This window comes from Dromaius novaehollandiae, chromosome 17 (genome assembly GCF_036370855.1).
Source record: "Dromaius novaehollandiae isolate bDroNov1 chromosome 17, bDroNov1.hap1, whole genome shotgun sequence".
Lineage (NCBI taxonomy): Eukaryota > Metazoa > Chordata > Aves > Casuariiformes > Dromaiidae > Dromaius > Dromaius novaehollandiae.
The window spans coordinates 4,421,128-4,449,103 of NC_088114.1; the positions used below are offsets into that span (position 1 = coordinate 4,421,128).

At 44.1% G+C, this 27,976-nt stretch overlaps 1 protein-coding gene across 2 annotated transcripts; it reads right to left on the reverse strand.

The window, feature by feature from the left end:
- RILPL1 (Rab interacting lysosomal protein like 1) lies at positions 1–27,961 on the reverse strand. Of its 2 annotated transcripts, XM_026114512.2 has the most exons (8): positions 27,436–27,961; positions 23,717–23,867; positions 17,804–17,922; positions 16,060–16,278; positions 10,837–11,009; positions 10,217–10,309; positions 5,836–5,923; positions 3,250–3,385 (listed from the first exon to the last, which is right to left on the reverse strand). In XM_026114512.2, exons 1-8 carry the CDS (start codon positions 27,730–27,732, stop codon positions 3,380–3,382), a joined length of 1,146 nt encoding a protein of 381 aa, XP_025970297.1. In that variant the 5' UTR covers positions 27,733–27,961; the 3' UTR covers positions 3,250–3,379. The 2 variants fall into 2 exon arrangements, with proteins under 2 accessions (XP_025970296.1, XP_025970297.1); XM_026114511.2 differs by lacking the exon at positions 5,836–5,923 and having other exon boundaries at positions 1–3,385.
- Between the last annotated feature and the right edge of the window lie 15 nt (positions 27,962–27,976).

Sequence of the window (27,976 nt, forward strand, 5' to 3'; positions counted from 1 at the left end):
TACTTGTTTTTCAGAAATATTTATTAAACTGTTAAAATGATTTACTGCCCAACAGAAAAAAAAAAAAAGAACAAACTTAAGTGAACCTGCACTCTGCATGCAGGATTGTTACGCCCTTTACCTGACAACATCCTGGCCCCTTTTAAAAAGCAGGTTTTACTTGAATATTGAGAAACTACATGACAGATCTTCAACTCTTTACATACTCTTCCCTACGTGGCATCCTTTCTAACAAAAAAATGAAGAACAAAGTGGTTATGTTAGCAGGTCAGGAGTAACTAATTAGATTTTTGAGGTAATGGGGTACCGAGATGAATGGGGGAAGGCTGTACTGCTTCGTGCCATTGTCTGAACTTGGCTGCAAATTTGACCTCACAACAGTGCATTGGATCCTAGCCCGTGGGACTAGCTTTACACGCACTAACTAGGTCCGGAGACTTCCTTTTCAATACATGAGCTTAGATGCTGGGGGGGGGGAAGTGTTCAGTCTGTGTATTTCTATTATCCCAGTTCATGGCTCTTAGCTGATGTGTGAAGTGATGTGCTTATTCAGGCTGTGAATGTGCTGCATTCTTGCATTGTTTCCTATCACTGTATCTCTGGTAAACGTGCCCAATGACTGTAAACTATGCTAGGCAGAGACTCAACAGGCATCATTCACGTGGTATGATTCTTCCATCAAATTCACTATACAATCATGATTTTTAGACAGCAACAATGATCCATTTCTGTTTTCTAGCTCCCACTCTGACATTATGTCCGTACAAGAACACTTCAAGAGATGTCCATGTTAAACCTTTCTCATGGTTAAGGAACAAGTGTTACAGACTAATATGTACTCAAGAACCATGGAACAGCTGCAAATGTAGTGTATTTGTTTCCTCCCCCTCTGCCCCCCAATCTATAAAAGAAACTGGGATCTTAGCAACTTATGTATCATTACATTAAGACTCCCCCAATCTAAGAATTGCCTTTCACAGAAAAGGAGGAACGCTGCCATTTTATGAATACAGCTTTCTGTAAGCATAAAACAATACGCATTAACAAAACTTAACCAGGCTTAGAGATGCAAAAGCGTCCCTGCTAGTGTCATACATTAGTGTCAGACATTACTGTCAGTATTTCAAATGTAGATGCCTTTCATACAAGGCTACCTTCTTCCCTCCCTTCCCCTCCTCCCTGAAATGCAGTGACAACCTGGAGGGCCGGTAAGTGCTTTCTCTAATATTGGAGTTGCAGGTTAGTTCTGCAGCACAGGTCTCTCAGGGAAGTGTGCTAAGGTGTATTCCCAATTGTGCTTTGAACTGCTGGGAATGGGCTGCTGCCTGCAGACTGTAAATGAAACCAATATTTAAAAAGACTGTAATCTACTGGAAAGAAAGAGAAAATACTTGAGGAGTACCCAGAGCACGCTGAAGTTCAAGGTGCAAAATATGGCACAGTTACAGTCAGGAAGAGAGCAGCCTTTGGCCCACCATTGCAAAAATGCTTTCCTAGCACAGTTTCACTACGGACAGGCTAAAAACCATTCCCTGCCCATACGTGTTAGGTAATCCATGCTGGGACATAAAAACCGTAGTCTTGACCACCCAAAATTAAAAACAGAAAATAAACACCTTGTACTAAATCCTTTGGCTTGCTCTCATCTAGGAGCCCTTACAGCGACCCTCGGGCATTTAGCACCTGGAGCAGTTGGAGCTTTTGTCCGAGCACTGGCTCCCGTCTAGTGCTGCTCCTGAGAGCAGGCTCTTTTCAGAGCAGATCTGGCTGCTGGGGTTAAGATGCCAACAGCAGCCCACAGCTGTCTGCACTAAGCTACAGCAGCAGAAGTTGCCTAGGACCCTGTCATAACTCGAGATACTGCTCACCAGCAGCGCCGTGCTCCAGCGCGGGTCTCACACATGCAGCCACATCCGCGGCGTGACCCTACTGCCTCCTTCGTGAGGAGCAGCGGGTGTACTTGCTCTCTCCGCCCGAGCAGAGCTGGCTTAGCATGCTTTTGTGGAGTGTGTGATGCAGATGCAGGGTGCATCTATGTTGCACGGGGCTTTGTTGTCCTGGTTTTTATAGGCATGACCTCAACCAGTCCCAAGGGTTTTGCCAGCTTAATTGTAAAGCAGAGCTACCCCTCACCTTCTGACAGCTTGGTTGCGTTCATGTGCTGGCACTGTTGGCACATTAAGCCCCCCTATAACTGCAGGCTACCCAAACCTCAGCCGACACCAGTAGAGCAGCTTGCACGTGTAGAATTCATCCATTCTACAACCCCAAATAGTGTTCAGACTAGTCAGAGAAAAAGTTTGGGCTGGGGCCATCCCTAAGTCAGTTAAAACAGTTCATGTCAGCTAGCTGAGGAGCTCTCCTCACACTGAAGTTAGGCAGTCTTCATCTAGAAAGAAAAATGGAGTGTGGCTTTATTCAAAACCTGTCTGCGGGAAGGGGAACTAATTCCTTCAGAGCGGCTGTCTGCTACTCTAGGGGGAAGACCCTGGCAAGAAGGAAAAAATCAAGTGTTAGAATTCCTCTTTGCGAGCAATCCATTTTCCGTTAATACTGCAGAACTCATGGCAAAATGCAAGGCACGCTCACCTCATACATCGGTTTCTTCATGCTTTAGGCACTATACGCAGCAAGGGAAATGTACGCTCACTATCCCTCTCAAGGCTATTCCAGCTTCTCAGTTTGTATCGGGTGGATTTCTAGGTGGTCACTCTGCAAGATGCAGATGCCAGCTGAACTTGACAAGACACAGCAGTGCTAAGACCTGCCATGGAGCTGTGGTATCCCTCTCGAAAAAAATCTTACAGAATTAAGAAAAAGCAAACAACCAAAAGTTTTAACAAACAGGATAAGAGAGTCTTTGCCAATAGATATTGTACACTGCAAACAATCTTCTAATAACGGCACAGGTCTCCTTGTTTTTGGTTTAAAGAAGCTTGTGTTACTGTAGTTAATGCATGAGCAAGACCCTAGACTTGTTATTCAGCACAAAACAAGTCATCTAGAAGCTTCGATGTCCCAAGGTATCAGTGACTGTTGTTACGTAGCTTGGATTCTGTTTTTGGCGAACAGTCACCAAGTAAACAGTGAGAGATCCCTTTTGAAGAGTACATCTGAAACACAACCACTGAGGTGTGCAAGGCAAATAAAAGTGATGAGCTGCCAGATTGGTTTACAGAAGCTTCTTGTTACTAGACTGTCGAGATCTACTGCGGTAAGCTGAACACCTCAAGGTTTTAGTCACAGGTGCTGCAGGGCTTCTTGTCCTTGTTCGGTGTAGGAGTCATCTTTATTTGAATTTGCCCATTCGCCAAAAGTATCCTGGAAGTGGACGTTTCTCTGTGATGCCTGCATACGTCTCTTATCACGAGAGAAGAAACTAAACCTTCCAGGGAGGGAGGAGGAGTAAGGAAGGGGAGGGAAAAAAAGAAGACTGTTTACTGGCTTGAAAACACTTCAAACACCCGACACGATACACAGCACAACAAAACACAGAGCAAAAAAATCTGTTTGCATCTGCAAAACTCAAGGCAGTGAAGCCCGATGGGAGCGCATGTCAAAATGTTATTAGAGATGAAGTCATTGCAATCTCAAGCAGTTCTGCTATGGAAGCTTCAAATAAGCTCTGAGTGCTGTTGACTCTACAAGGTGCAGACATCATTTCAGATGTTGCATATTCCCCCTCCCTCACCCCCCAGATAAAGAAGCAACAAAATACAGGTTAGTTTCTTGGCATAAGTAAAGTGGTATCTTTAGCATTAAATCTGTATAATTTACCCTACAGCAGAAATAGAGAATATTCTTAACGGTGCCAGCAGGGAAATTCATAAGATAAGAAAATAGGTCTTCAAAATTTTTTCCAAGTGTACAAATTTTGACACACAGGCTCTATTCCTGCAAAAATAAATGAATAAACGCACACAAGTGCCAAAGAGTTTGCAGGATGAAGGCTCTAAACAAATGCACGCAAATGTGCACGTCATTTCCTGTCACACAGCTTGGGTGCGCTAAGATAATGACGTACATGAACCAACAGTTGTTTAATACAACAACAAATTGTCAGCTGACAACACAGCTAAAAAATACAATTGGAAGAAATCCCTACTATCATTTTTATTTGTGTACCAGGAAGTTACTTGCTTAAGCAAATTCATCTTTTCAATGTTTGTAATGAGTTCAGTACAAGAGGTGTTAGTGCAGTGTTTAAGTCTGCTGAGAAATGCAAAAGTTTTGGTTCCAGCTACCAAAGGTTTGACTTGGCTGCATACCCTTTGGGTTTTAATGGTGCATTTTAGGAGGTAAACACTGATCTGCTTGCACAGTACTGAGCATAATGCAGTCCTGATCTAGGGCTGGAACTGCTAAATGCTTCTACAGGAACAGACTACCCATACATGAACTCAGCTTCGATAGGAGCTGGAGTAGTTGTCATGGCATAAACGTGGCCCTCTGTCCACTCCCCACCTTCCTCACATTCTTCCTCCACCCACACTCCCCTACGTCTCCCCTCAGTACCATGATCCCAACTGTCCAAGCCGCCCTGTGCAGACCAGGGCGTTCTGCCTTCGATGTCTCTAGTCACATAGGCTGTATTTGAATGTCAGATGAGGTTTAAGGCAGCTTTCCTGAAAAAACATCCTATCATACGTGCAGGTAAGCATGACGATTATCAATAATAAGCTGTTCTTGACTAGAAAGTGATATAAAAAGCTACACAAGCGCAATGCAAAACAGCTAACATTGCTAGCAGGACCTGAACTTTTGCATTTCCTGGCTTGAAGTGTGCAGCCTTAATAGTGAGAGAAGTCTTTTGCACTTAATTAGTCTGGTAGTTTTCTACCACCTTCATCACTGGAGCTTATAAATTCACACACATATGCTATATCTTTTCAGGGCCAGATCCAATTCCGATTTAAAACAGAAGCCTCTAGTCACGGAGGCTTTCTGCTGGAGATGTTTAGTCCTGCATGGTCAGGCTTGGTATCGTGAAGCCCACACAGAGGACTGCTGTATTTATGCAGTAAGTTTCAAATATCAAAGTTCAGTAATTTTTCATTTTTTTAAGTAATTGAAAAATGTTTTTGTAAAATTTCTACACCAAGTAGAAGGGTTTGGCTTTTTTATTCTTTCAGAAACAAAGGAAATTGTTATTAGGTCTAGAAAAGTTTTATGGATGATGTTTGAAAAAATTAAGTCTGTGTGGAGAGGAAGGGAAATTTAAACACTGCTTTGCTACTGCGGATATAGTGATCACTAAAGTCAGAGTTCTAATGCAAAACCAGCCTACGTTAACAGTTACAATTTCCAGGGGTAACCAAGAATAGGGTGATAGAATTTGTTATTGAGAGTGTATACTCTATTCCAAAACACAGAGACAAAATCTACAGTGCAGAGATTCTACGACATGGAAACATCAGCCTATAATAAACACTGGAAATTAATGTCGATATCAGCCATTACATTCTGTAAATCTTACTGATTTGTAACAAGTCAGTAGGCTAACGTGGGTTTTTTTAAAAGCACTGGTGTGAATTGTGAATAGGCAGGCTTAGTAAGCAAAATTAACAGATGCTGGTTAAAAATGCATATTGAAACAATTTTCTAAGGAGTAATGATTGGTTTAGCATGGTAACATTAAGACAAAAGGCGATAAAATGTCAATACTTGAGGATGAGCATGGAGGACTGCAATGAGTTGTGTACCGACTGGTCATTCTGATTGGCACTTTGCGCTTCTGGGATCCCCGCAAGTAGCCGATGAGAATGAGCAGCGCATGTTAACACGGGGTCATGCAGAAGGAAACCACGGTACCAAACATTCAAAAAAAATTCCTACAAGGGACACAAGTCTTCTTATTGGCTGCAATGTGGGATCGTCTGGAATCAATCCAGCTGCTACCATGGGCATTATGGCTGTAAAGATCCTGGTCAGGAAAGTACAGACACAGAAGAGGTAAGACTGGAGCAAGGGAAACAAAAAGCATTCCATTAAAAGAAAAGAGGCAAACAAGATACACGGGGTTACTCTGAATTATCACACAGGACATGTTACAGAGTGAGGTGGATCTGCATCACCCAAGACAGCTCCTCAGTGAAAAATTCTTATTTAGCAAAAAAACAGTCATTGAAACAGTTTAAATTGTTTTAGAGTTTCTAAAAGATACCACTTTTGTATTGTGAGGCAGCCTGCAATCTGGGTTGAATTTCATCAAGGTATTACCACCTCTAGCAATGCAGAGCAGAGTGCACATTTTTTCTTCCCAAGAAACAAACAGGCACATACATAATGAAATGAAGGATGAAGGTGTATGTTAAGAAATACGAAACAGGGCTCTGCTGTAGCTACTGGATATTTGCACAGAAAATAGGGTTAGACATGACCAGCATTACAGTTAAAGATTTTGCAAGTGTCACAGTTGATAATTTCAAGTTAAAAATCAATACAACAGTCGAAATGTTGAAATAACCCACTCTGCAAGCTACTTGGTTAAAGGGCCTGCGTATCTTTTCCAAACGAACCTGCATTTCTTCACATGCAGAAAGATGCCAACTGCAGGCAGCTAAATACTTGTTTGAAACCTTGCAGCTACACTAGCAGAAACACTCTTTCTAGCTGGCTAGCAAAAAGGCTGTTTCTTCATAAGAGTTCAGCACTTTTACTGCGCGTTGTACAAATCATGCAACTTAGAGGTAGAGAGAGCACGCCGGCCGGGCGCTCTCTGCACAGCCAGCCCCACGCAAGCCTGGCAGCACACCTTCATCCGTACCTGGAACACCCTCTGTTTTCCTAAGGATTCTCCTCAGAGGTTCTCCCTTGTGCCAAATATATTTTTGAACTGTGGACTAATGTCAATTAAAGATTAAGTTGAAATCACAACAGACATTTCACTGGTGACCAAACGCAGCTCTCCCCAGCATAGCTGCTCTAACTGCTATTCTTAGATTCAAAGAAAACCAAACAAGCAAACACTGTTGTGTCATTAGCAGTAGCTAGAACTTCTATTTTTATGCATTGTGGCACACTCAGTTAGCTGCAGAAATCAGACAGACACATCAGCTTTTGTGGACTGCAAGAATAGGAAGAAAACTTATGGCCGTTTCAGGCATTACATCAGTGACAAACAAGTACGTATCCTTAAAGAGAAAACAAAAGGGTGTTTTCTGCTCAAAACAGAGGGAGCATTTTTAATCCTGGTTCTTTTCCTCCTCAGTAAAGCCTCCTGGTTACATAATTTCATCAAAACTCTGACATGTGAAGCGGTAGAGACAAATGTAGAAATAAATCAGTATGAGATCAGAATCCGGTTAGAATTTGCTCCAGCCCCAAACCTGCAAATCCTGGGAGAGGAAAAATGCTGATTTCTGAAACCTGTTTTCCTTTCTTTATGCGGATGCAGCACAGAATCACCTGAGCACATCTTAGATGGCACAGGCTATATCTCATTCCCTGAAATACTGCATGGTCAAGGAGAAAAAGGGCACATTGCACAGGCAAGCATAAAACTTCCCTTGAGAGGGCAGCAACAGAGTCTGCTCAGCTTTTTATTTAGTCAGGAGGAAAAGCCTGAAACAGAGGGAGAGGCAACCCTACTCTCATTCATAAAAGCACCCTGCATGCAGATAGGGGCGTAGCAAGTTTCCCTCACACCATTAGATATGGAGAAGTTGTGTACTAGCGTGTTACCTACGCAGCCGTACAGTGAGGTGCTGACGGCGTTCTGCCCGGGACAGGGAGGAGGCAGCTCCGGAGGCAGCCCATAGTGGGCAGGGAGGGCAGGCGGCAGGAGAGGGGTTTTAACAGAACTGATGCTACACTTGTGTTCTTTGTTCTTTTCCCAAGGAGTGAAATTCCCCTTCTTTTTAAATGTGATATCTCCATCGCTGCCACCAACCCCTTCTTAGCCCCTGTGGAAACTGCTTGGGTTGTAGGAGGAGTCCATCTACAAGCACACTGCCCATGACACAGACAGACAGGAGGGGGAAAACAGATAAACCCAAACCAGACAAACCCCATCCAGACAGGCTGCAAGAATAAGACAAACTTAAAAACTACTATTGTTCCTCAGGTCACTTAAAATGCAGAAGACTTCATCTTCCCTTATTTAATGTGATGGCTAAATGAAAAGAGAGCAGAAATCTGGGGACAGGGCATGGCAGCTACAGAAGGTCATTTCCTCTGAACAGCAGGTTCGGTAAGTGCTTCCACACTCCAGCAAGAAGAGGCCAGAGGAGATGCACGGCTTGGAATGATAACATAAATGCCTTTAAATCCTATTGCCTTTTCTGAAAGGGGTCAAAGCAACATGGTTTTACTTTTTACTGTTTGAGTTTTCAGTTATATAAATTTAACAGAGATTCTGAGAAACAGAAAGATTAGATGGGTGTCTGAAAATGTGCACTGATTGACTGGCCGGATGTTTAGCAAGTTTTCACTGACAAATCAACTAAGAGGAAGAAAGCACTGAGAAGACTGGTCCAAAATACCTATAAGCCTCTTGCCATGCTCCCTGTGTTGCTTATGTATACATGCAGAAGACAGAGTCAAACCTAATAATAGCTAGTCAGCATGTGTTCTTTCTTACAACATCTATTTACATTTTTTGTGCTGCCTTTGCTTCATAAATCGAGCATGGAAGCTGCAGTCACCACAAACTATGTAAGCTGAAACCAGCCATTCCCCACACAGAGGGATAAGCTTTAAAAAGCACTAAAATAAATTTAGAAGAAAAGGGAAGAGAAGCTTCACAGTGGAGACCTTGTGAGACAAATTATTATTGATACTACAGTTACAGAATGAAAACTTAAAGCCAAACTCAAAGAGTATTTTCTAGTCACTTGAGAGGAAGGGGTATCTCAGAAGACAAGGCAGCACAGACAAAAGATGAAGTCTACTGAATATAATCAAAAGTGTCCTCTTGACTTTATGGTGTTTTGGATCAGCCCTGATCTTCCAATGGAACTTAATCTCACAGGGCTGTTGCTATTAAAAACAGTGTCTGAAGGGGACAGGATGGGAGGGCTTTTTAGGCAAAAATAAATAACTGTGCCAAAAGCATTCACTCAGTTAAGAAGTTAAGCTTTCAGTATCACAAAAATCCAAAGGCTGGCTATAAGGTTAAGATACTTAATCTGGAATAAATAAATATAGAAGGGAGGAGTTTCAACAGACAAATGGATTGGCTAACGCTGTCATTTTTTAACCAGCTCCTATAGAAGTAAATGCACATCTCTGACAATAAGTTTAGGGTTTGCACACCACTGAATAACCTCATCAGAGGAGGGTGGGGTTCTTTATAGCCAAGAAAGCTGGCATCCACTCCAGCACGGCAGGTGTTCAGCAAACAGAAGGTTGTTGCGTTGTGCATACACAGTGCAAGGCCAGGGTCTAAAGGCTCAGTGAATCGGTCAGCAAGGATACAGCCACAGCGAGGTAGTAGGGAAACCTTGTTCTCCACACCCAGCTGCTACAGGCCTGCCGCTTGCTTTACTTGTGAAGAACACTCTTTGCAAGCCCTCCAAGCGTGACCGCGGGCTGGCCGGGGACTGTGACATTCTACTGCTGCTCCATTCCACCACCTTCTGGCCTGCGCGTTAAGGAACTGGAGGTTCTGCAGGAGCAGGAGCGTCTGTTCCTACAGTCCTTGCACTGACCTCAGTTTTGGGCATCTAGGACAGGCAGAGCAGTGCTCTGGATAAAACCAAAATGGCTAGCACCTCCCTTTGGAGTGTGACTGTATGGTCTGGACAACAGCATTCTCTGGGAAGATCAGACGTCTGTGTTTAAGAGCTCACCAGCTCACAACAGGTATAATGAACCATGGCAACATGCGCTCTTTTAGTTAGCCTGAATACCATACTTAAGGAAGCATTAGAATTAAAGTGGGCTTCTTGGGCACATCAGTCTGGTCCATAAACAAAAGAATGTGGACTACTGCTTTTCTCCCTACTGCTGTCTGCATGCAGGGAGTGGAAGGTATGGTAGGAAATAAACCTCGATTGAAAAATGGCCAAAGTTTTGGCCAAAGCCAACTGCTGTTTCATAAAACCTACCAAGTGCTCCTTTTTTAGAAAACACTTGCAGACATTTGATATCTCTCCCATATATATTGGGGATGTAGTCATCTTAACTTTTAAGTTCTTTAAATAATGTCCCATCCATAAGAAATGTTTAGCATTTGCAGACTTTATCTAGTATCCTTAGAGAATACGCTACTTACAGTCGTTTGATTCCAGACTCTGGCTGAGTTGAGGTTTTTGACTGAATTATGGGTGTAGGTTGAGGGGATCTAGTTTCTTCTTCTGTTTCCTCACTTGAAAGAAAGAAAGGATAGTTAATGTTGTCCTCTCAAACCATGGAAGCACTTTAAATTCTAAAATCCAATCTGAGGTAGTACTGTAGATGAAGAAAGACAAAAGATCTGCTCCAAGCTCACTGAAACCAGTGGGAGATTTTTCTAACAATTTTGATCTCCTTTCAATATTTTCCTCCCATTGTGACAAGGAGAGGAATGGATGAAGAAGAGGAATGCAATTAATACAATTACTAGAATTTCAATCTTTGACCCACTTTAATCATTATTTTTGAAGTCCAAGTGTATTAAATATTTTTTCTAAGATTCAGTGGGAATCTGGGAGTTAGGCAAAGATATCATCTTCCTGAGTTTTTGAGGAACTAGATACAAACTGAAGCCCTTATGCTTATAAACTTTAAGCCTTTGCAGAAATATAACCTTGTCAGAGACTATTTAAGAATACTTTTATTGTTTGTAGACCTGCCCTACGGCTCCTATATGTATAGTATGCAACAGGAGAGTTGCACCTAGGAGATCTAACCTACCTTTTGTAATATAAAAGCTCCTCTTGAAGTAAAAACACTTTAGATTTCAATTCATTCCTCTCATGAAGGACATCCCGGAGCTCCTGCAAGGTGAATCTTGGACGATTTGGATCTTTTAAGTCCACTGCCATCTTTTCTGACTCTGAGAGGCAGTCATCGTTGTTTGGTTCTGTCTAGGAAGTGAAACACCGGCTTTAAATTCACCACGTGAATGCATATCTGAGCCATTTAAAGTCTTATCAGTTTAGTCCCTGACCTCCTCAGTACAATAAACCCTCTCTTAAGAGAAACAAAGCAATTTTAAGAAGAAAAAAATTTAGGAGGAATTTGCTTTTCATGTTTAAGATCCTCAGCAGGAACAGCTTGGTGTTGGGACCTTCAACCAATGCCCTGTGCTCAAAGGAATCTTCCATGGAATTATATGTGTGTGTGCGCGTGTGGGGGAACCAAAACAAACAAAACACCAATTGTTTCTAGCAGCCTGAATACAGGGTCTAACCTGAGCCACCTTAAGGGGATGAGTTTTCTTGTGCAGAAATTCCTGTGGAAATCAGACTGCCAGAAACTCAGTTGAAAATGTATAGTCTAATTTTTGATCAGTCAGTATAAGGAATGTATACTTTTAATAAATGAGGTAAATCAAACATCAGCCTTTTACATAAAAAATGCATAGCAAATATCCTAATAACTTCTTCCGCAAAGAGAAAGCTCCTTTGGACATAACTATATTAAGTGGAGATTTAAGTGCATATCTCTTTATTGCTTGTATTTAAAAATGCATGATTGGTGTCAGTAGCAGGGATCTAACTACAAAGTAGAAGAAATCTGCAGATGAGTGCTAGGTAATGCATTCATACATGTGTACCCTCCTCTCTCCTTTTTCTCTGAGAAGAGTTCATGGAAAGTTTGCAGAAATTTTGGCTTTCACTTCCAGTTTCTGTGGCTCCTAGCAAGCCACAGCTCGCACTCTGCGGACATGGTTGGATTCCCAGGCCAGTGGGGCTGCGTCCTGTCACCCGGGTAGACCCCAGCACCTGTGCAGAACTATTTGGGCTAAACTGCTCGTGGAAATATGGCCTGAGTGAGCAGGGCCCACCCAAGAGAGGCATCATTCAGGTCCTCCAGCCTTGTTCCACTGCACAGAGCTGAGGACCAGTTAATGAGAAATCACAGGCTTCCAGGACGGGTGCTCAGAATCGAGGTGCTGCAAACCAGCTACAAGCTTGAGGAAGTCTGCAAGATTTCTAGCTATAAAAATAAACTTTGCTGTTTCAGCAAAGTACATTTGAAATGTGATGCTTTTTGCAAAGACTGACTGGAGGCCAACTCATGAAATCAGAGATGCCGGCAGCCAGGCCAGCCCCTACCCTCCTAGCGGGAGGCAGAGATGCGAGTCCTGGCGTTCCTGCGTTGCAGCGGCGCATCACAGGGATACAAGCTGGAGATAATTCCACTGCCTTAAAGACTCTTAACTATGCCTTTTCTAGCTAACTGGCAACCACCCAAACACATAAAACTCTTTTGGTTCTCCAAGTGGGAAAAGCACAGGTGGATGTAGATATCCTAGCCTAGGAACAGCTTTTGAGAAACAGCTCTACCCATTTTTACATTAATATAAAGATTTCTACACCCTAGTGACTTAAAGGTTCAACTCCTGTTGTCAACATTAAACAAATAAACAAAAAACAGTCCTTCAAATAGCACAGCGATTAGTAGAGATACAGACAAGCGGCACAGAAAAGGAAACAAAGGGTCTGACACTGGAACTCAGTGGAAGAAGGAGGACTAGAGTTTAGTCTAAGAGCTGGGAGAAGGTTTTGGAATAAACAGTCCAAAAACGACCATGCAGTTTGAGGTGCCTCAAAACAGCTGGAAATTGTGATCTTCTCTGAACAAGGAAAAGCAAACCTCAAAACCTCAAGCCTCAAAACTACATACATGAGAATACTTCATTTGGTTGGACTGAAGTGATTTTTTGCTAGTGGTAACAGAAAACAATGAGCCAGGAGTTCTGGCCCTTGTCTCATCTTCACTGCTGAGTGAGAATGATTAGGCGAAGGGAGAGGCCAAAAGCAGATGTGTTCTGCTGAAGGCACATATTCTTCGTGGGAGATGAAGAGATGAAATACAATAATTCTGACTTGCTCTGAGACCTTACAGAAGTGCAGCATTTTAAAGTAACAGTTTCTAGCTTTGCATCCCTGAGGAGCAGGATGAGACACCCTGCTCAGCTTCTTCAAAAAGAGACTGAAAATGGAACTCCATCATCTCAACGTGAGGAGCTAAGTACAGAGACTCGTGGAGTCCATTTTTTGCAAGCTTGATCCTACCCTCTTCCAAACTCACGTTTGTGAAAGTTTTGATCTCTATCGATCTATTGTGGTTTCAGGTTAAACTTTGCTGGGCTGAGGTTGGTACAACACCAGCTGCTGCAGCAGGGATTGCAGTCCTTTTCTTATAAAGACAAAACAGCAGAGCAATGCTCACTTGTCCATTTCTGTCTGATTCACCCATTAATCCATATGCATTTCTTTATACAGTTTACAATAAATAAAGGTAGGTGCACCCTGAAAAAACATTCAGAGGAATTTACTTAAAACATTTTTCCTCCTCTCCACCCCACTGGGTTAGGGTCTGAGTTGATGCCTCTTCTTTTGGTTTTACATCCACCCCACGCCTTTCCCCAAAGAAGCCACTTTTGCCAGATTGTGCCCAAGTCAGCAAAGGCTGAGGAGCCTGTAGCCAATGCAAATGTACTCAGCCGAAGCCAACAAGCAGTGTTCATTCCAGAGCGTGCAGCTATTCTAGCTTTCTGCTTGCCACTGCAATTCCTGCCTAACCGTCATCCTGGCAGAGAGAATGGGGAACAGCTCTAATGAGAAGAGGTGCCATTGCCATGAAACTGGTGCGTTAGAGGAGGGAAAGAAAGCATCCTTTCTCTCCAGAGACTGAAGACACTTTCACTCTTGCTGGCTCCAGGCCTAGGCTCCAGAGCCCCGTTTACAAAGCTGGGTCTCCTGGCTGAATTAGCAGCAATGAAGTCATCCCTTTCATTACTAAAACAGTGCGTGCCCGACTCAGCAGGGACATGTTAACACTGGCTGTCACATTCCTTGGGGGACCAGGGTACCCCATCAGCCTTCGCCTCTGCTTTCTGATATATATTCCTGCCTCTTACAAACAAATTAGGTGTTTCACTCTCTGCTGCTGTTTATCAGGCATTTACACTACTGCCTTGCTTCTTAAACGGCTTGGTACTGGCGCTGTTACTAACATCTCCAGTCAAATAGCTCTGTATAATAGTGCTCCCCGGAGTTCCTTCATATCATGATACCCCTTATCCTATTTGTGCTGTTCTAAGAGCAGCATTGGGAGAGGAAATACAGCACGTGCTTGGATAAGACAGAAGCGCAGTGTCATATGCACAAAGGAAAATAACAGCAGGAACCATAAAGAGAACTAAGGGATGCAACAGAGCAGAAGCTTTATCTTTTTCTCATGAAACTCCCCTTGAGTTTCCATTCCTAATGCTCTGATCTCAGCACCAAGTCAATTTGCAGATTGTCACTTTGCCTGTTCTTGCAAGTACTTGAGTATGGGAGCATCAACATTTGCTTTTCGTGAACATTTGTGCTAGGAACACTTCACTGCACAAATTCTAATAGGCAGTGAAAGCAGGAATAGGGCCCAAGTTGTTTCATCTAAAACAGGCCTACAAATATTTATATGTTAATTTGGTAGCAATAGACCAGCTTAGTCCTGGCAGTCAGATCACAAGTGCCATAACCACTGTGAGGGCCAAGTGTGCTCTCATTTTTGCAGCCTAAAATCCCAGCCTCCCTGTCACTTCACGGATTAAGAAATTCTGATTGTTCAGTTCTGAACAACTGCAGTGAGGCAATGGATGGAAACGTGGTCAGAGAGAACAATGATGTGATAGCAGAAAAGCACACGAAGACTCGTTAGCTCAGCAAAACTTCTGTAACTCCTATCTTTCCACAAAGAGCTAAGCCTTCTCCATGGGATTAAAGACTCTACTTTTGGCCAAAATAAACCATGTAAAGCTCCTGTAACAAAGGGAATGGTTTAAAAAAGATAACCATATTCTGTGGGACAGCAAAGCAGGTGAGAGGACTCATTCACATCAAGGACTCCTGAGCAACCTAGTTCTTGGAAATGCTGCTCCTAGTCAAACCACTGACACAACCTGGGCTTGCCTGCGCTCAGCCAGGAAGAGCTTTACCAGTGAGACAGTGGGCAGCCCCCTCTGTCTCTCAGACAGAGGCAAAAGGGGCAGCGCTTTTTATTTTTTGTTCCTTATATAAATCCGGAGGCCTGAGGAGGGCAGGTGACGTTTTTAGACTACGAGACAAAGCAGGGACTTCAGGCCAAAGCAGGCATATTCCACTGAATGGCAGCATCCTGCCCTCAGGTGTTGCCAGCCTGCAGAGGTCTGCATCGTCTCTGGGACCCCACCTGACACAATTTCCTTTTCTACTATGGTTCACGTGCCACGACCATTATAGTGCGTTGCACCCCTGGGACCCGCTTGCAGATTTGCCTTCTCAGCAAGGTGTAAGCTGCTTGTCAGTTGTTATCTTCTGGAAAACCTGGACCGTTAGGGGATCAGTATGTTTTACTTTGGGGGAAGGGGTCGATGTGTGCAAACAAAACGAGCCCAAACACACTAACAAAGCACCACCAAAACACTGTCTGCCTGAAATGCAAACTAACAGCTGGTACTGCAGAGATCTTGGATTGCTTCATGACATTTCTAATAGCACACTCTCCTTTGCAGAAACTATTTGTTCTGGTGTCTGGTGAATTCTGCAGCCTAGTGCATGATTCAAAGGTTAGGCTCCCCAGGGCATACGCTGAATAGCCAAGTCTAAGGGAAGAGCAGACTATGGTCTGCTAATCTCTAAGCCAGATGTCGCGCTGCTGACTTGTCCTGCCACCCCGCTTTCTTTGCAACTAGTTCTCCCCTCTAGGAAGGAGAACTCTGTTCCCTGGGTCACCGTCCCCCCTGGCAGGGCCTTCCCCATCACCAAGCAATGAGTAACGTTTCTCTCTGTACACTACATGTGAACACAAGATGATGTCCTTGCGTCCCACCGTTGCCTCTGACATATATCAACCGCTTTTATTTGAAGAAGGGATGCTTGGTATGACCCCTGAGGATCTTAGAAAGGCTGTTTAAAAGAGCAGTAGAGTGCCTCTCACCTTTATTTCTTCCCCATTTTGGCTGTCCTCACCCTGCAGTTTTTCTCTGAGTTTCCCTAGCTCTGCTCGCAGGTTGCCCATCTCCTGCTCCTTGGTTTGCAAGTATGCTTCCAGCTCCACCTTCTGCTCAATCAGCGCCTTCCCCTGCGCCTCAACAACGGTGATCCGGTGCCGCAGGTCATGGTTAATTTTCATTAACCTATTCTGTTGCTGTTGAAGCTGTAAAACATTGATGCAATAGGTAAGTATCCATTCAGCCATCAGCCATGATGGTTAAATCCCAAACATTATGTTAAAGAACAAGCAGTAGGTTGCTGTTAAATTTAATCTGGAAAAATCCTCATCTTCCTAATTATTTTTTTAAATATCTAATTATCTGCTACAGCTGCAGTCATCAAAATCTCTTTAGTTGTTTTCAGAGTAAAAAGAGGCACTTTTTCCCCAGCCCAGGGAATTCTCCAGGTAAAAGCAAATCTATCACTTCAAATACCATCCTTCAAAAAAGCAATGTTCAAGGGCAGGGTAGCTTAAGGGATTCTGAATCAAATCTTAACCCAGAGTGGAAGTGATAAAGACAAGACACATACAGACAGGACAAATCTGAGACAGTGACTCTTCTCAGCAGTGCCCAGTGACAGGACAAGAGGCAATGGGCACAAACTGGAACACAGGAAATTCCCTGTGAACTTTTTACTGTGAGGGTGGTTGAACACTGGAGCAGGCTGCCCAGAGAGGCTGCGGAGGCTCTGTCCTTGGAGATGTTCAAAACCCGGCTGGACACAGTCCTGGGCAACCTGCTCAAGGCGACCCTGCTGGAGCAGGAGGTTGGACCAGACGATCTCCAGAGGTCTCTTCCAACCCCAACTATTCTTTAATTCTGTGAAATCCTTAGTATGCAGTAATTATAATAAGTCTTTTGCTTTCAGCCCTTAGGTGCTCTCATAATGCATTGGGTGAACAGCACCTTTTAGCTCTGAAAGGCCGCAGCACCTGCCAGAGGCCCTTGGGTACAGCAGGAACCATCTAAGCCTGGCCCTCACTAGCAGCCAGAAAAGGCCTGTGGCCTATGCAGAGTTAGGAGGGGAAGCAAAATATGGGTAATCATTCTTCCTGACACAGGCAGAACCAAGACATCAGTTGATTCCCAAGGTCGCAGTGGAGCCTGTGATTTGTCTGAGACTAAAACCTTCTCTTGTACTGTGGGCCCCTGGGCCATCCATCCTCTGAGTGACTTTCTGTTCACTGCTGGCAAAAGTAAGTGAACTGGGCTGGGCTCAGGCCCTTTCCTCCCTTCCTCCTACTGTTTCCATGTGCAAGCAGGTAGTCTACGTTGCATCTCTGGTGCAGGAATGAAGAGTCTCTGCCAAAGCAGAGAGAGATTCAGAAAGCCAGAGGAAGTTGCCTGCCCTGTCTCCATGAAAGAGAGGAGGTATCAGGGCTTTAATGGAACAAACAAAACAACCTGTTCCTCACCCATCTTCCTCCCTTATCACCCGGGTTTCCAGTCATCCTCCAAGTGCCTCTGGTCCTTCCAAATGCAGCAGAGGGTGTGTGCCTGTGCTGAAGGCTCACTAATTATCTTGCACGCTCCACAGTTATGCAGAACATTTCAGATGCTGGGCTGCTAATCTGGCATTGCTTGCTAATTCTAAATTAACTTAAAAATTGAAAGAATGATATGGAAGCATAGCTAAGCATAGGTGCGAAAGGAGAAGAAGGAAATAGAAGAGCAAGAACCACTTACAGCCTCTACATCCTCATTTTTAAGTCCGAGTTCCCGGTCCTTTGCCCTGATTTCATCCCTCTGTTTATCTACCACTTCCTTCAGCTTCTTCATGACTTGCCGCTCTCTTTCTGACATTCCTGGTTAAAAAAAGAACATAGAAAACAAACTGAGGACAAGCAGGAGTTGCTGAGACTGAGAACAATAACAATGAGAAATACTTGGGTAAAGACACTGGAAGCTGCCTGCTGCAGAAATCAAAGAGAAACTGTTGGCCAATGCTTTGGATAAAAGATTACTTCAGGGGTAATAGGGAATGTAGATGATACAATCGACCCTGCAAAACCACTGCACAGAAAGTCCTTGAAAAATCTAACAGTCCTCAGAGGCATTTGTAACAGTGAAGTAATATTGCTATGTCTTGCTGCCTCAATGGTTTTACATCCACTGTGATGTTCACATTGTGTGCCAGGGAGCTTGGTTATTTGTGTGATAACCTGTAGAATCAGCTGACCAAGACACTGTGAAAACTGTAAGAAATATATGCACATCTGGGTCCTCAGCAAGATCTAAACATTTTGCTATGGTGGACTGCATCTAGAGCCAGACCAGCTGAGATGCGCTGAACTGGACTGATTTCATGCTGGAATCTAAACTAACAACTTCGGGTTGGGTTGAGTGTAATGAACTAGGACCTCAAAAGGGTACCCCCCATCCAGGAGTCCAGAACAGAAATTTAGTCTGAATTATGGTCATGTGTTTTCTCTGCATGTTCTGCTACCTTTTCCCCATCCCGTTGTATGATAATTCGCATTTAGAATAATTGTACTTTGGTGAAAAATACTAAATGGCATTATATTTCAGGGAAAAATACTAAATGGCATCTTGCTTGTGAAAGACATTTGAAACATTGCCAACAATCCAATGTTGATTCTGTCTGAAGATGGATAAGGGATTAGATTAACCTGAAGTCTGATCAACAGTTCCTTAGGAAAAGTCATAAATCACAAACAGGAAGCATTCTTCCAATATTTGCCATTACAGAGATAATCAAGAGCTCCTGGGATATCCTACCAACAGACCAGAAGGTTTAACTTGGTGAGATAGTAAATTTATTACACTAACTCATTATAATCACTGTACCGACACACAGTTTGATGGTCCCAATCTACCTCATTAAATCGCTTTGCACAGCCTCCTGTAGGAAGATGAAAGGCTGTGACCAGGCCTTGTATGGCTGTTCTGGGTAAGCCCCGTCTAAGGAGGAGCTCAAATCCAGGGCTCCTAACCTGCTCTACTGCTGTCTTGTTCTATTAGCTTTGGCAAAGCACTTAATTACTTGTGTCCTCAGTTTCCTTCACCTATGAACAGTGATAATTTACTCACCCCTCTGGGGTGGATGGAAAGCCACTTCCTTTTTAATATGTTAAGGCAGTGCCCAGGTGAAATACGTTCATACACATTGGATGTATCCAGCCAGTCAAGTCTCTGCTTTCTACTGTCATCTCAGACTTTCTAGATGTGTTCTTCCCTCATCAGAGAGATCCAAAGTTGTTCCCATGAAAGAAGGTAGGCAGCGTGTCTTTAGGGCTCCACCCCACAGAGCATCAACAGTTTGAAGCGGTGGATAATGCACAAGAGCAAGACAAACCTGAGAGACAAAGGGAGTAACTCTTTGGTGGACATACACTTCTGCAGCAGCTGTGGGTTCCAGGCAGGTGTACAACGTGTACGACTGTGTACAGGGAGAACACCCGCTCTGATCCCTCGTTGCAAAAGGGCTTGGAGTCTCCCAGAACTACAGTACCACAGAGGACAGCTAACTGCCATGCTGGGAAAAGCAGCGGTCAGCAGGGATGGCTGGTGAGTTGGTTCAGAGAATATCTTCCTGTCAAACCCCAGAAAGTACCTGAGTGTGACGCAGTGTTCATATTCTAATATTACATTCTTGTCTTTTTTAATTCTGTGGTAAGTCTACCTGCTTTATTTCTGGAACCTGGTTCTCTTAGTCTCTCTCCCACAGGTTCTAGCGCTTTGCAAGATACTTTTAATTCTTCACTGGGATGGGAATGGCTCATACCCCTTAGGGAGGACAGCTAGACCCTGACACACACTACTACTTGCTCTTTTAAGAGATTCATACTCTCCTGTCACAGCACAGGTCTGGAGTGCTGGAATCCTGCACCCAGCTCTGACGCCTCCCTGATCTTGGGCATGTCCCTACACCTCTCTTAGTTTCCCCACTTGCAGGGACACAGGAAAAGACAGCAGAGCCTTGATAAGAGCTGGATGGAGCCAAGAACAACCCCCCAAAAAACAAGAACCCTCACACCAATCAATACAATAGAGCCCGAGTATCTTCCCATAGCTTCCCTATCACTAGGGTTCTTGTTTACTTGCAGTTCTTCACGGACCACCACTATATCCACAAACCCCACTGCAGGCTCCTGGATCCACCTTTCTGCAGCCAGTCACAAGGCTGGGGCTGAAAATATCAGATATATATTTAAAAAAAAAAGCCTTGAGGTATAGAGGGACTGCAGTGAGATTTTAGACCAGCAGTTTCACCCCAGTAGGAGCTCGGAATGGTGAGTACAGCTATATTCATTAGTACTTGTGAGATGCTTTGAGATCTCTAGATAGCAGGTGCTATTTAAAGAATAAAATACCATTTCAGTGCTGACTGCTTTTCCTCCCACTGTGCTCATTTTTCTCCCTAGCATTTGGTGAGCATGAAAGACTTCAATTGTGTGCTCAGATCACTACATTATCCTTCTTATTTTAGGAGGAGGGGAAAGAAAAGGTGGGAAGTGTTTGTGAAACAGTCACATCATCTCCTTCCATTTTCCTAGGCACTGAGGAAGAGGGGAGGGAAATCACTAAGTGCCCTAAATGTAAAGTAATTATCTTCAAATGACTCAAAGTCTAATATCTGCAAGACCTTAAATGGCACACCCAGCTGGCTTCCCTAGGCATGTCCTGTCAGCAGCTTCCTGTGAATTGCTGTGATCACTGCATTGTTCCAGGAGCAAGAGAAAGGAAAGCAGTAAAAAAAAAAAAAAAAAAAAAAAAAAAAAAAAAAAAAAAAAGGAAAAGAAAAATTAAAAATGAGCATCCTTCGTGTTTATGCTTAGGGACCTGTTTACTACTGTGTTTATACAGACTAGGCACAACAAGGCAGGGTCTGTGGCACGGCCACTATGTAAATATTCCAGAATAGAAGCTTGCCTCCACTTTCGCAAGGGGACTGTAGGTTCCTCGGCAGCCAAACACAAGAGGTTGACACGACTCTGCTGCCATCCTACTTGTCGGTACTACCACAGCTGCTCTGTTTGAGACAGCAGCTCCTCTCGCAGCAGCAATACAGCAGCCTGCTTGTCCCATTTGACATATGTTGGGTCAAGTTTGCTCATGGCATTTTACTAGGATATTCTGGTCAGTCAGCACCATCAAAAAAGTGCTCAGCTTGAGGTCAGGGATTAATGAACGTTGTAGATACATCTCTAACCCCTCCTGTGTATTTTGTATTCTGCCCCATGCATCTTTCCTGTGAACTTTGTTCTGCTCAGACTCTCAGAGAGTGGATGCTCTCTCTGCAGAGCCCTCCTATTTACATGGGATTGCAGCTACCTCTCTCATAAATGCTTTCATTACAGTAAAGTGAGGCTCTCTGAACTCTGACGTGACTGCTAATTGGCAAGGATTGAATCTCAGAGCCTCGCACACCCAAATCACTGGCCTCTGCTGGCTGTGCTAAAAATAACTCCCTCAACTGTCTGGTGAGTAAGCGGCAAGCTGTTAATCCCAGGGGTTAGCCACTAAGGGGAGACATGATCACAATACTAAATCATGCTGAGATATCAAAACCAGAGTCTGGTCAGAGTTAGCCCAGCTAAAAAAAGTATTTGGCTTGAAAAGCTGCATCTGTAGACTCTATATGCATGAGATTAAATGATGCGGAGGGAAAAAAGCAGCCTATATGCTTTTTGACATTTCCTATCCAAACAAACAAACTGAGACAAACCTGCCTCCCTTCATTAATGGCAAAATCTCCTAAAAGGAAAACAATTGCGAGTTTCACATAATAAGTGCCAAGTTGAGGTTGCTATAAATTAATGCGATTTGACTTAAACTGATGATTTGGGCTAATGAGTATTCATGGTCCCAGAATCTGATCTCTGGAATGTGTTTTGTTTGTGTTATTATACTTGGGTAGACACGAAGTAAAAATAACATGACAAGCATGTCTGGTATTTGCTTGGCTAGCTCAATGTAAGGAGTATGACTATACTTAAATACAAAGTACTGAGCTGCAGTGAGCTAGATACTCACTGAAAAAAAAGGAGAGAAAGCAAAGGGGAGGTTGGTTCTTTGTAACAGTATGTCATGGCCCGTGACTCATCACTGCCATTCTGACACTTTGTAGGCTGATGTCAAGCTACCTTTTGAAGACTGACTATTAAATTGAAAGAGGTGAATTTGTTATAGAGAAGTAGTGATCTTGAGAGCTTTAATGATTTTTGCTTCCAAAAGATTTCATTATACTCCCCCCGGGGCAAGTGAGCAGTACTCAACCTCAGGGCTGAATTCAGTGCTGGGGAAGCAGGTGCAACTTCTGCAGCACTGGATCGAGTTTCATCCACCTACTGCAAACCTCAGTTTAATCCCAAACTCTGGTGTTTGGGACCTGTGTTGCTAATGCTTTACTGGAGAGCTGCAGGCGGTCAGCTAAGTGGTTTAATCTCCAAATTGGCCGGTGCATTTGGCTGCTTCACATAGGATGTAAGCCTTCTGAAGGAGCCACGACTTTACTGATAATCAGAACATACTGCAACAGGAGCACTGTGGCTTGAAGCAGGGAACCAGAGTCCTGCCCGTGTCCTAACAGTTCAGAAAGCCACCCACTTCCAGACTGACTCACAATCACAGGCAGGTTTTGCTGCTGCAGTGAAGCTGTTACCGTTCTCAGCTGTCCGCCCCATCTCTCAGCTCGAGGCTGCCTCATCCCCAAAGCTGCACAGTCATTCCTTCAACTCCTCAGCTTACACCCCAGCAGAGTATCAGGAAATGATATTGGTAGCCAGCAGATTCAAATAACATGCTATGAACTGTGGAACAAATATACATCTGTTCATGTGTCTCTGCTCTTGAAGAAGAGCTGCTTGCTGAGGTGCGGGTAAGAGATGAGGATGGTAATTGTGTCAGTTGCTGCAGTGAAATCTGCCTGCAATTACGAATCAGAACAATTTGTCTTGAACTTCATTCTGTCTCAAGAAAGAAGCTGTCCATGAATTAATCAGTTGTTTCAATTCTTTAGGATTCGCCCACTCCCTGGATTATAAATCCCTTCACCTATTCTAAACTGGCTGGAAAAGTCTTAATATGGGTGTGGAAACTCAAAGGCAGGTAAACCAGCTAAAATCAGTCTCAAGATGTTCTCCCACAATATCCCCATATGGTGGATTAATTAGCATAACTCAGCCAAAGGAATCCTGAGTTGCTGCTTTACAAACTACTATGCTGAATACATCAACGCTTGCACTTGTTTTTGTGCGCAACAGTGTGAAATGAACAACGCTGAATAGACTATTCTGTTTGCATTAGAAAACATAAGGAGGGTGTAAGAATGGTTTCTGCAAGAATGGTTTCTGCAAGATGCTAACTACAAAAATAAAGTGATAGACCAAAAATGAAGCTAGACTTTACTTTTGAAGATGCTTCCCAGACAAACAAAGAACTGTTCAGGCTGTTCTTTCCCTCCTGCCCCCACCTCTTACCACGTCTCATTTGTTCAGAGCTTTTCTATTCAGGTAACCAGAAAAAGTCCTGCATTAATCTAGAGTGAAAAAGCTGGAATATCCAGTCAAAATATTTTGATAGAGTATTGCTTTTTTATGACAAAAGCAAGTACTGAATTTGAAATATCAAACTTGCCTTCATGTTTCTGAAACTCCTCTTCAGTGAAATTAATGTCTTTGTGAGACAAGTTTGTCATCAGTTGTTTATTCTCCTCCTGCAGCTGTGCAATTTGAGTAAGAAGATCCTGTGCTTCCCCTCTCCAGACATCCTCCACCAGTTCTAATTCCTAAAGGGTAGACCAGGACAACACATTTATGTTTTTAAACATTTAAGAGCCTTTGACCAGACTATTTACATATCAAACTAGTAACAATCCTAGGATTCTTATAGAAAACAATTAAATGATATCTTCTGAGATATCCAAAGTAGCCTCAATTCTTCTAATGCCAGCACCAAGAAATCCATTGAATATCAAAGTCTCCATATGCTATATGCTGAATATAAATATGCAAGGAGACAATTCCTGATGCAAATATCTTTGACATGCAAGTTATCCAAAGAATGGCTTCTTACTCCCCACTTTACTGCGGGGACCAGATTAAGGGGACTGCTGTGTTAGGCAAGATAACCCAACATGACCAAGAGCTACCTCTTGCATCCGAGGCAGCAGCCTAGAGAGCTGTTATAAATACCCCAGAAACATCACAGCATGGGCTAGGAGAGTCAGGGTTAGGCATGCTCATTTTGAAAGAGTAGCATCTCTAGTCTAAATTTGTGTTATGAAACACTAGTGTAAAATAATGACGAGTGCATGATACTGTGCAACAAATCCAGAACTCCTAGTCCAAATGGTAAACACAAGACAAAATTATGCTTCTTCTTACATAAATTGTTCTATATGGAATGTTTTGAGTGACATCTATGTTAGCGACACTGAAACTGTTCAAAACAGCAACGCCTATTCATCAGGACACTGTGTGTCAAGAGCAGCTGTCACCAATCCTTGTAAAGGTCAAATTAGGACAGAAAATATAAAGACCTCCTCAAGAAAAGACAGTCGTATTTAGAGCTTTACTTGTTCCAAAAGTCTTTGCCATCAGTCACATTTCTGCAGTGGGGGGCATTCTGCACCCCACTTTCACGTATGTGCTTAAAACAAAAAAAGCTGCGTGCAGATCACTGTCTGATGGCTGAGTCATTTGCTGACTTTTACATTCATCCAGCATGCCCCCTTCCTACCTAACAACAAAACACACTCAGACAACAACAGCCAAGCACAGCTCCAGGCTAAAATAAGCTCTGCTGAGATAGGACAGGATAGCTTTCTGCTTTGAATGTATGCTCTGTTAATGGGAAATCACGTTCCTATTGATTGTCAGGTCCAAATGAAATACCATTTTATTCCAGCAATTATTGCATTGCTGTCATTTTATAATGCCTTTGAGTGTGCAAAGAAATTTGCAGAAAACACTATAGGAGAAATAGATTTACAATAATCTATATGTTATTTATAACTATGCAGGCTTAACAATTAAGTAGAGAAAGTTTCATGAATCACCATTATCTTTACTTGAAACACTTTATCTTGACAGAAATGCACATCTGTCATGAAACTTTATTTCACTAAATATCTAGACTGTTTACAGTGATGTTGCAGCCTATAAAACTGTAGCTAGAATAATGTGCTGACCTAGTTCAGACAATAAAACCAGCATATTTGTTGCAGTTATAAGCATATTGATAAAAAAAAGAAAAAAAAGCATATACATGCACAAACTTGAACTATCAAACCTTGTATATTTTATGCATGGCTGCACTGTAAATACACAATTACGCTAAAGTTTGCCTAAGAAAACCTTCCTATTTACTGCTATTAAAGAACCCAAGGAAGTGGAGCACAAATGAACTTCTGTACCTCCATCAGTGACAGCATCAGACAGAGAAGGCAGGGGATCTGGGGGCCAGCAGGTGCCAGGCGATTCAGGAAACCCCAGCCAGAGCTGAGCCAGGCATGCAGACAAAAGAGAGTCCCATCTTAAGACTCTCGAGTGCTAAAAGCCCATCAAACTGATGCTTGCTGGAAACCACCAAAAGCTTGTTTGGATTGGGTTTTTTTTTGAGGCTTTTGGGTCCCAAACATTTCTCAGTCTTTGACCTTTTCTGCTTACCAGCACCTGTCCTATGAAAGAGTGTCTTCAAACTCTTGCATTGGAAGACAAAGGGATTTGACACCACTGTCTTTTACCACCTTAGTGCGCTGGGAATCAAGGGGGAAAACTTGATTAAAGAAGTATCATATTTGGACATACATGTTATTTTCTCCATTAAAATGTGTTTCCAGCATTCATCTGGATTGTCTGAACAGTCCCTGACTCATTTCGTGACTATTAGGAAAGTTGGCAGAGTATAAAGGGGTTATTGGCAGAGTATGGATGAGTAACTGGCAGGGAATAAGTTGACATCTAGCAAGTACAATGTTATGCAGTTGACATGTTTAGGAAACCCTTTAACACATGCACGGACTTCAGGAGCATCTACACGGAATATTAGCTTGTGCCAACATACTGGGTGTTGCTACCAAGCCCAGCAACCGTATCTGGTTCACCATGCAGCTTTTTTTTTTTTTTTTTAATACATCCAGCAGTAAAGAATTATTGTTGACTAGCAATATAATGATAACTGCGAAATCAGTGGGAAGCTCTGACTTGTTGCAGTTCTTCTCAGAGATGACACGCTCACAAAAACCTGAGAGCTAGAACTCAGGAAGAGCAAATTTGATTCTAGCAAAGGGCCCAGACACAGTATGGGCCCAGCACAACAGACCACCCGCTTGCCTCCAAGTTAGATATGAGATTTACCAGATGGATAAAGGCTTGGATTTGGTACATACTGTACTTGTGTTCATTCTCTGGGTCAGTAAAAGATTTCATCCTCTGGAGAGTTAGCAGGGTTTTATTCATTAAAAATCTTCTACCATCCTTCTAGAGACACTGTCCTAAGTGTACTTCTGCAAAATGTTGCAAGAATTATCCTGGATTTTTCATATGCTACATAGAAGTCCCTTAGCTGACTTAAAAAACACATATGTTAGACTTTCCTAAATAAATCCAAACTCCCTCTTGAAGTTTGAGGTCTCTCTTCCAGAAGTTCCCTGTCTCCACTCTACTCTCAGTCTGTGCGTGGAAGCAGAAGGGGAATGAGGCAGCAGGGATGACTTAGCACAGTCACGTGCTACAAGAACCATTTCTTTAAACTTCAAATCAGTTTTTTGGGCAGTTTGAAGAGCAGGTCTGCCACATACACTGCAACAAGGGCAGCAGCTCTTGCTGTCCTGTCACGCTAAAGTAAAAGGACGTGGGGAACGATCTCCACCTTGGGGATTTAGGGGGGCAGGGTGTGAGCACACTGCGACCTCCCCAGACCGAGCCAAGGGACAATGTCGTACCGTCAGAGCATGGAGAGGGAGCCTGGGAGCACGCTCTTCCCTACTCTTCAGCTCTAACACTGGCCCAAAACCACTTGGTTCTCCTACGACTTGCCTGCCCGACGAGCGCGCCGGGAAGACTAGACTGCAAAATCATCCACAGCTCTGGGGAGAAAAGCGCGTTATTGTCAGGGACCTTCTCCGGCCTAGCGGGAGGCAGCGCTACCCTCGCTCTTCAGCGGAGGGGAGGCTGGAGCAGGAGTCCTTCCCCGGGGGGACGCGAGGGGAGGGAAACGCAGAGGCCAGGGAAGGGGTGGAGAAAGGGAAGGAGGAAGGAAACTTCCAGGAGGGAAGCCAGCCAGACCAACAACAAGCCGCAGAGCCTCGGCGAGGCCGCGGCAGCCTCCGCGCAGCCCCGGGCCGCCCGCACCTTCTGGTGCTTGCGCTCCTTCTCGATGCGGTCCATCCTCTCGAGGCGGAGGCGGTCGAGCTCCAGGCGCAGCTCCTCCATCTCGGGGTTGATGTGGTTGCGGCTCACCAGCACCTCCAGGATCTCCAGCACCCGCACCACCTTGGGCATGAGGCGGGCGATGGCCTCGCAGCCGTGCTGGTCGATGACCCGCTCGAACTCCTGCCCCACGGCCGAGGCGATGTCGTAGACGTCCATGACGGTCAGCTCCGCCGCGTTCTTCTCCAGGGCGGGCGGCGCCCCCCCGCCGCCCTCCATGGCTCCCTCATAGGCGGCGGCGGGGCGCCCCGGCCGCCCGCGGGGCGCCCCCCTGGCAGGGGCCGCGCTGCGCCGCCCCGGCCGCAACTCCCGCAACTCCTGCGGCTCGGCCCCGCGGCGCCGGCGGCTCCGTTCGGCTCGGCTCGGCTCGGCTCGGCTCGGCTCAGCCCGGCCGGGCGGCGGGAGCGCAGCGAGGGAACGAAGCAGCCAGCGAGGGAGGGGAGGGGAGAGGAGGGGAGGGGAG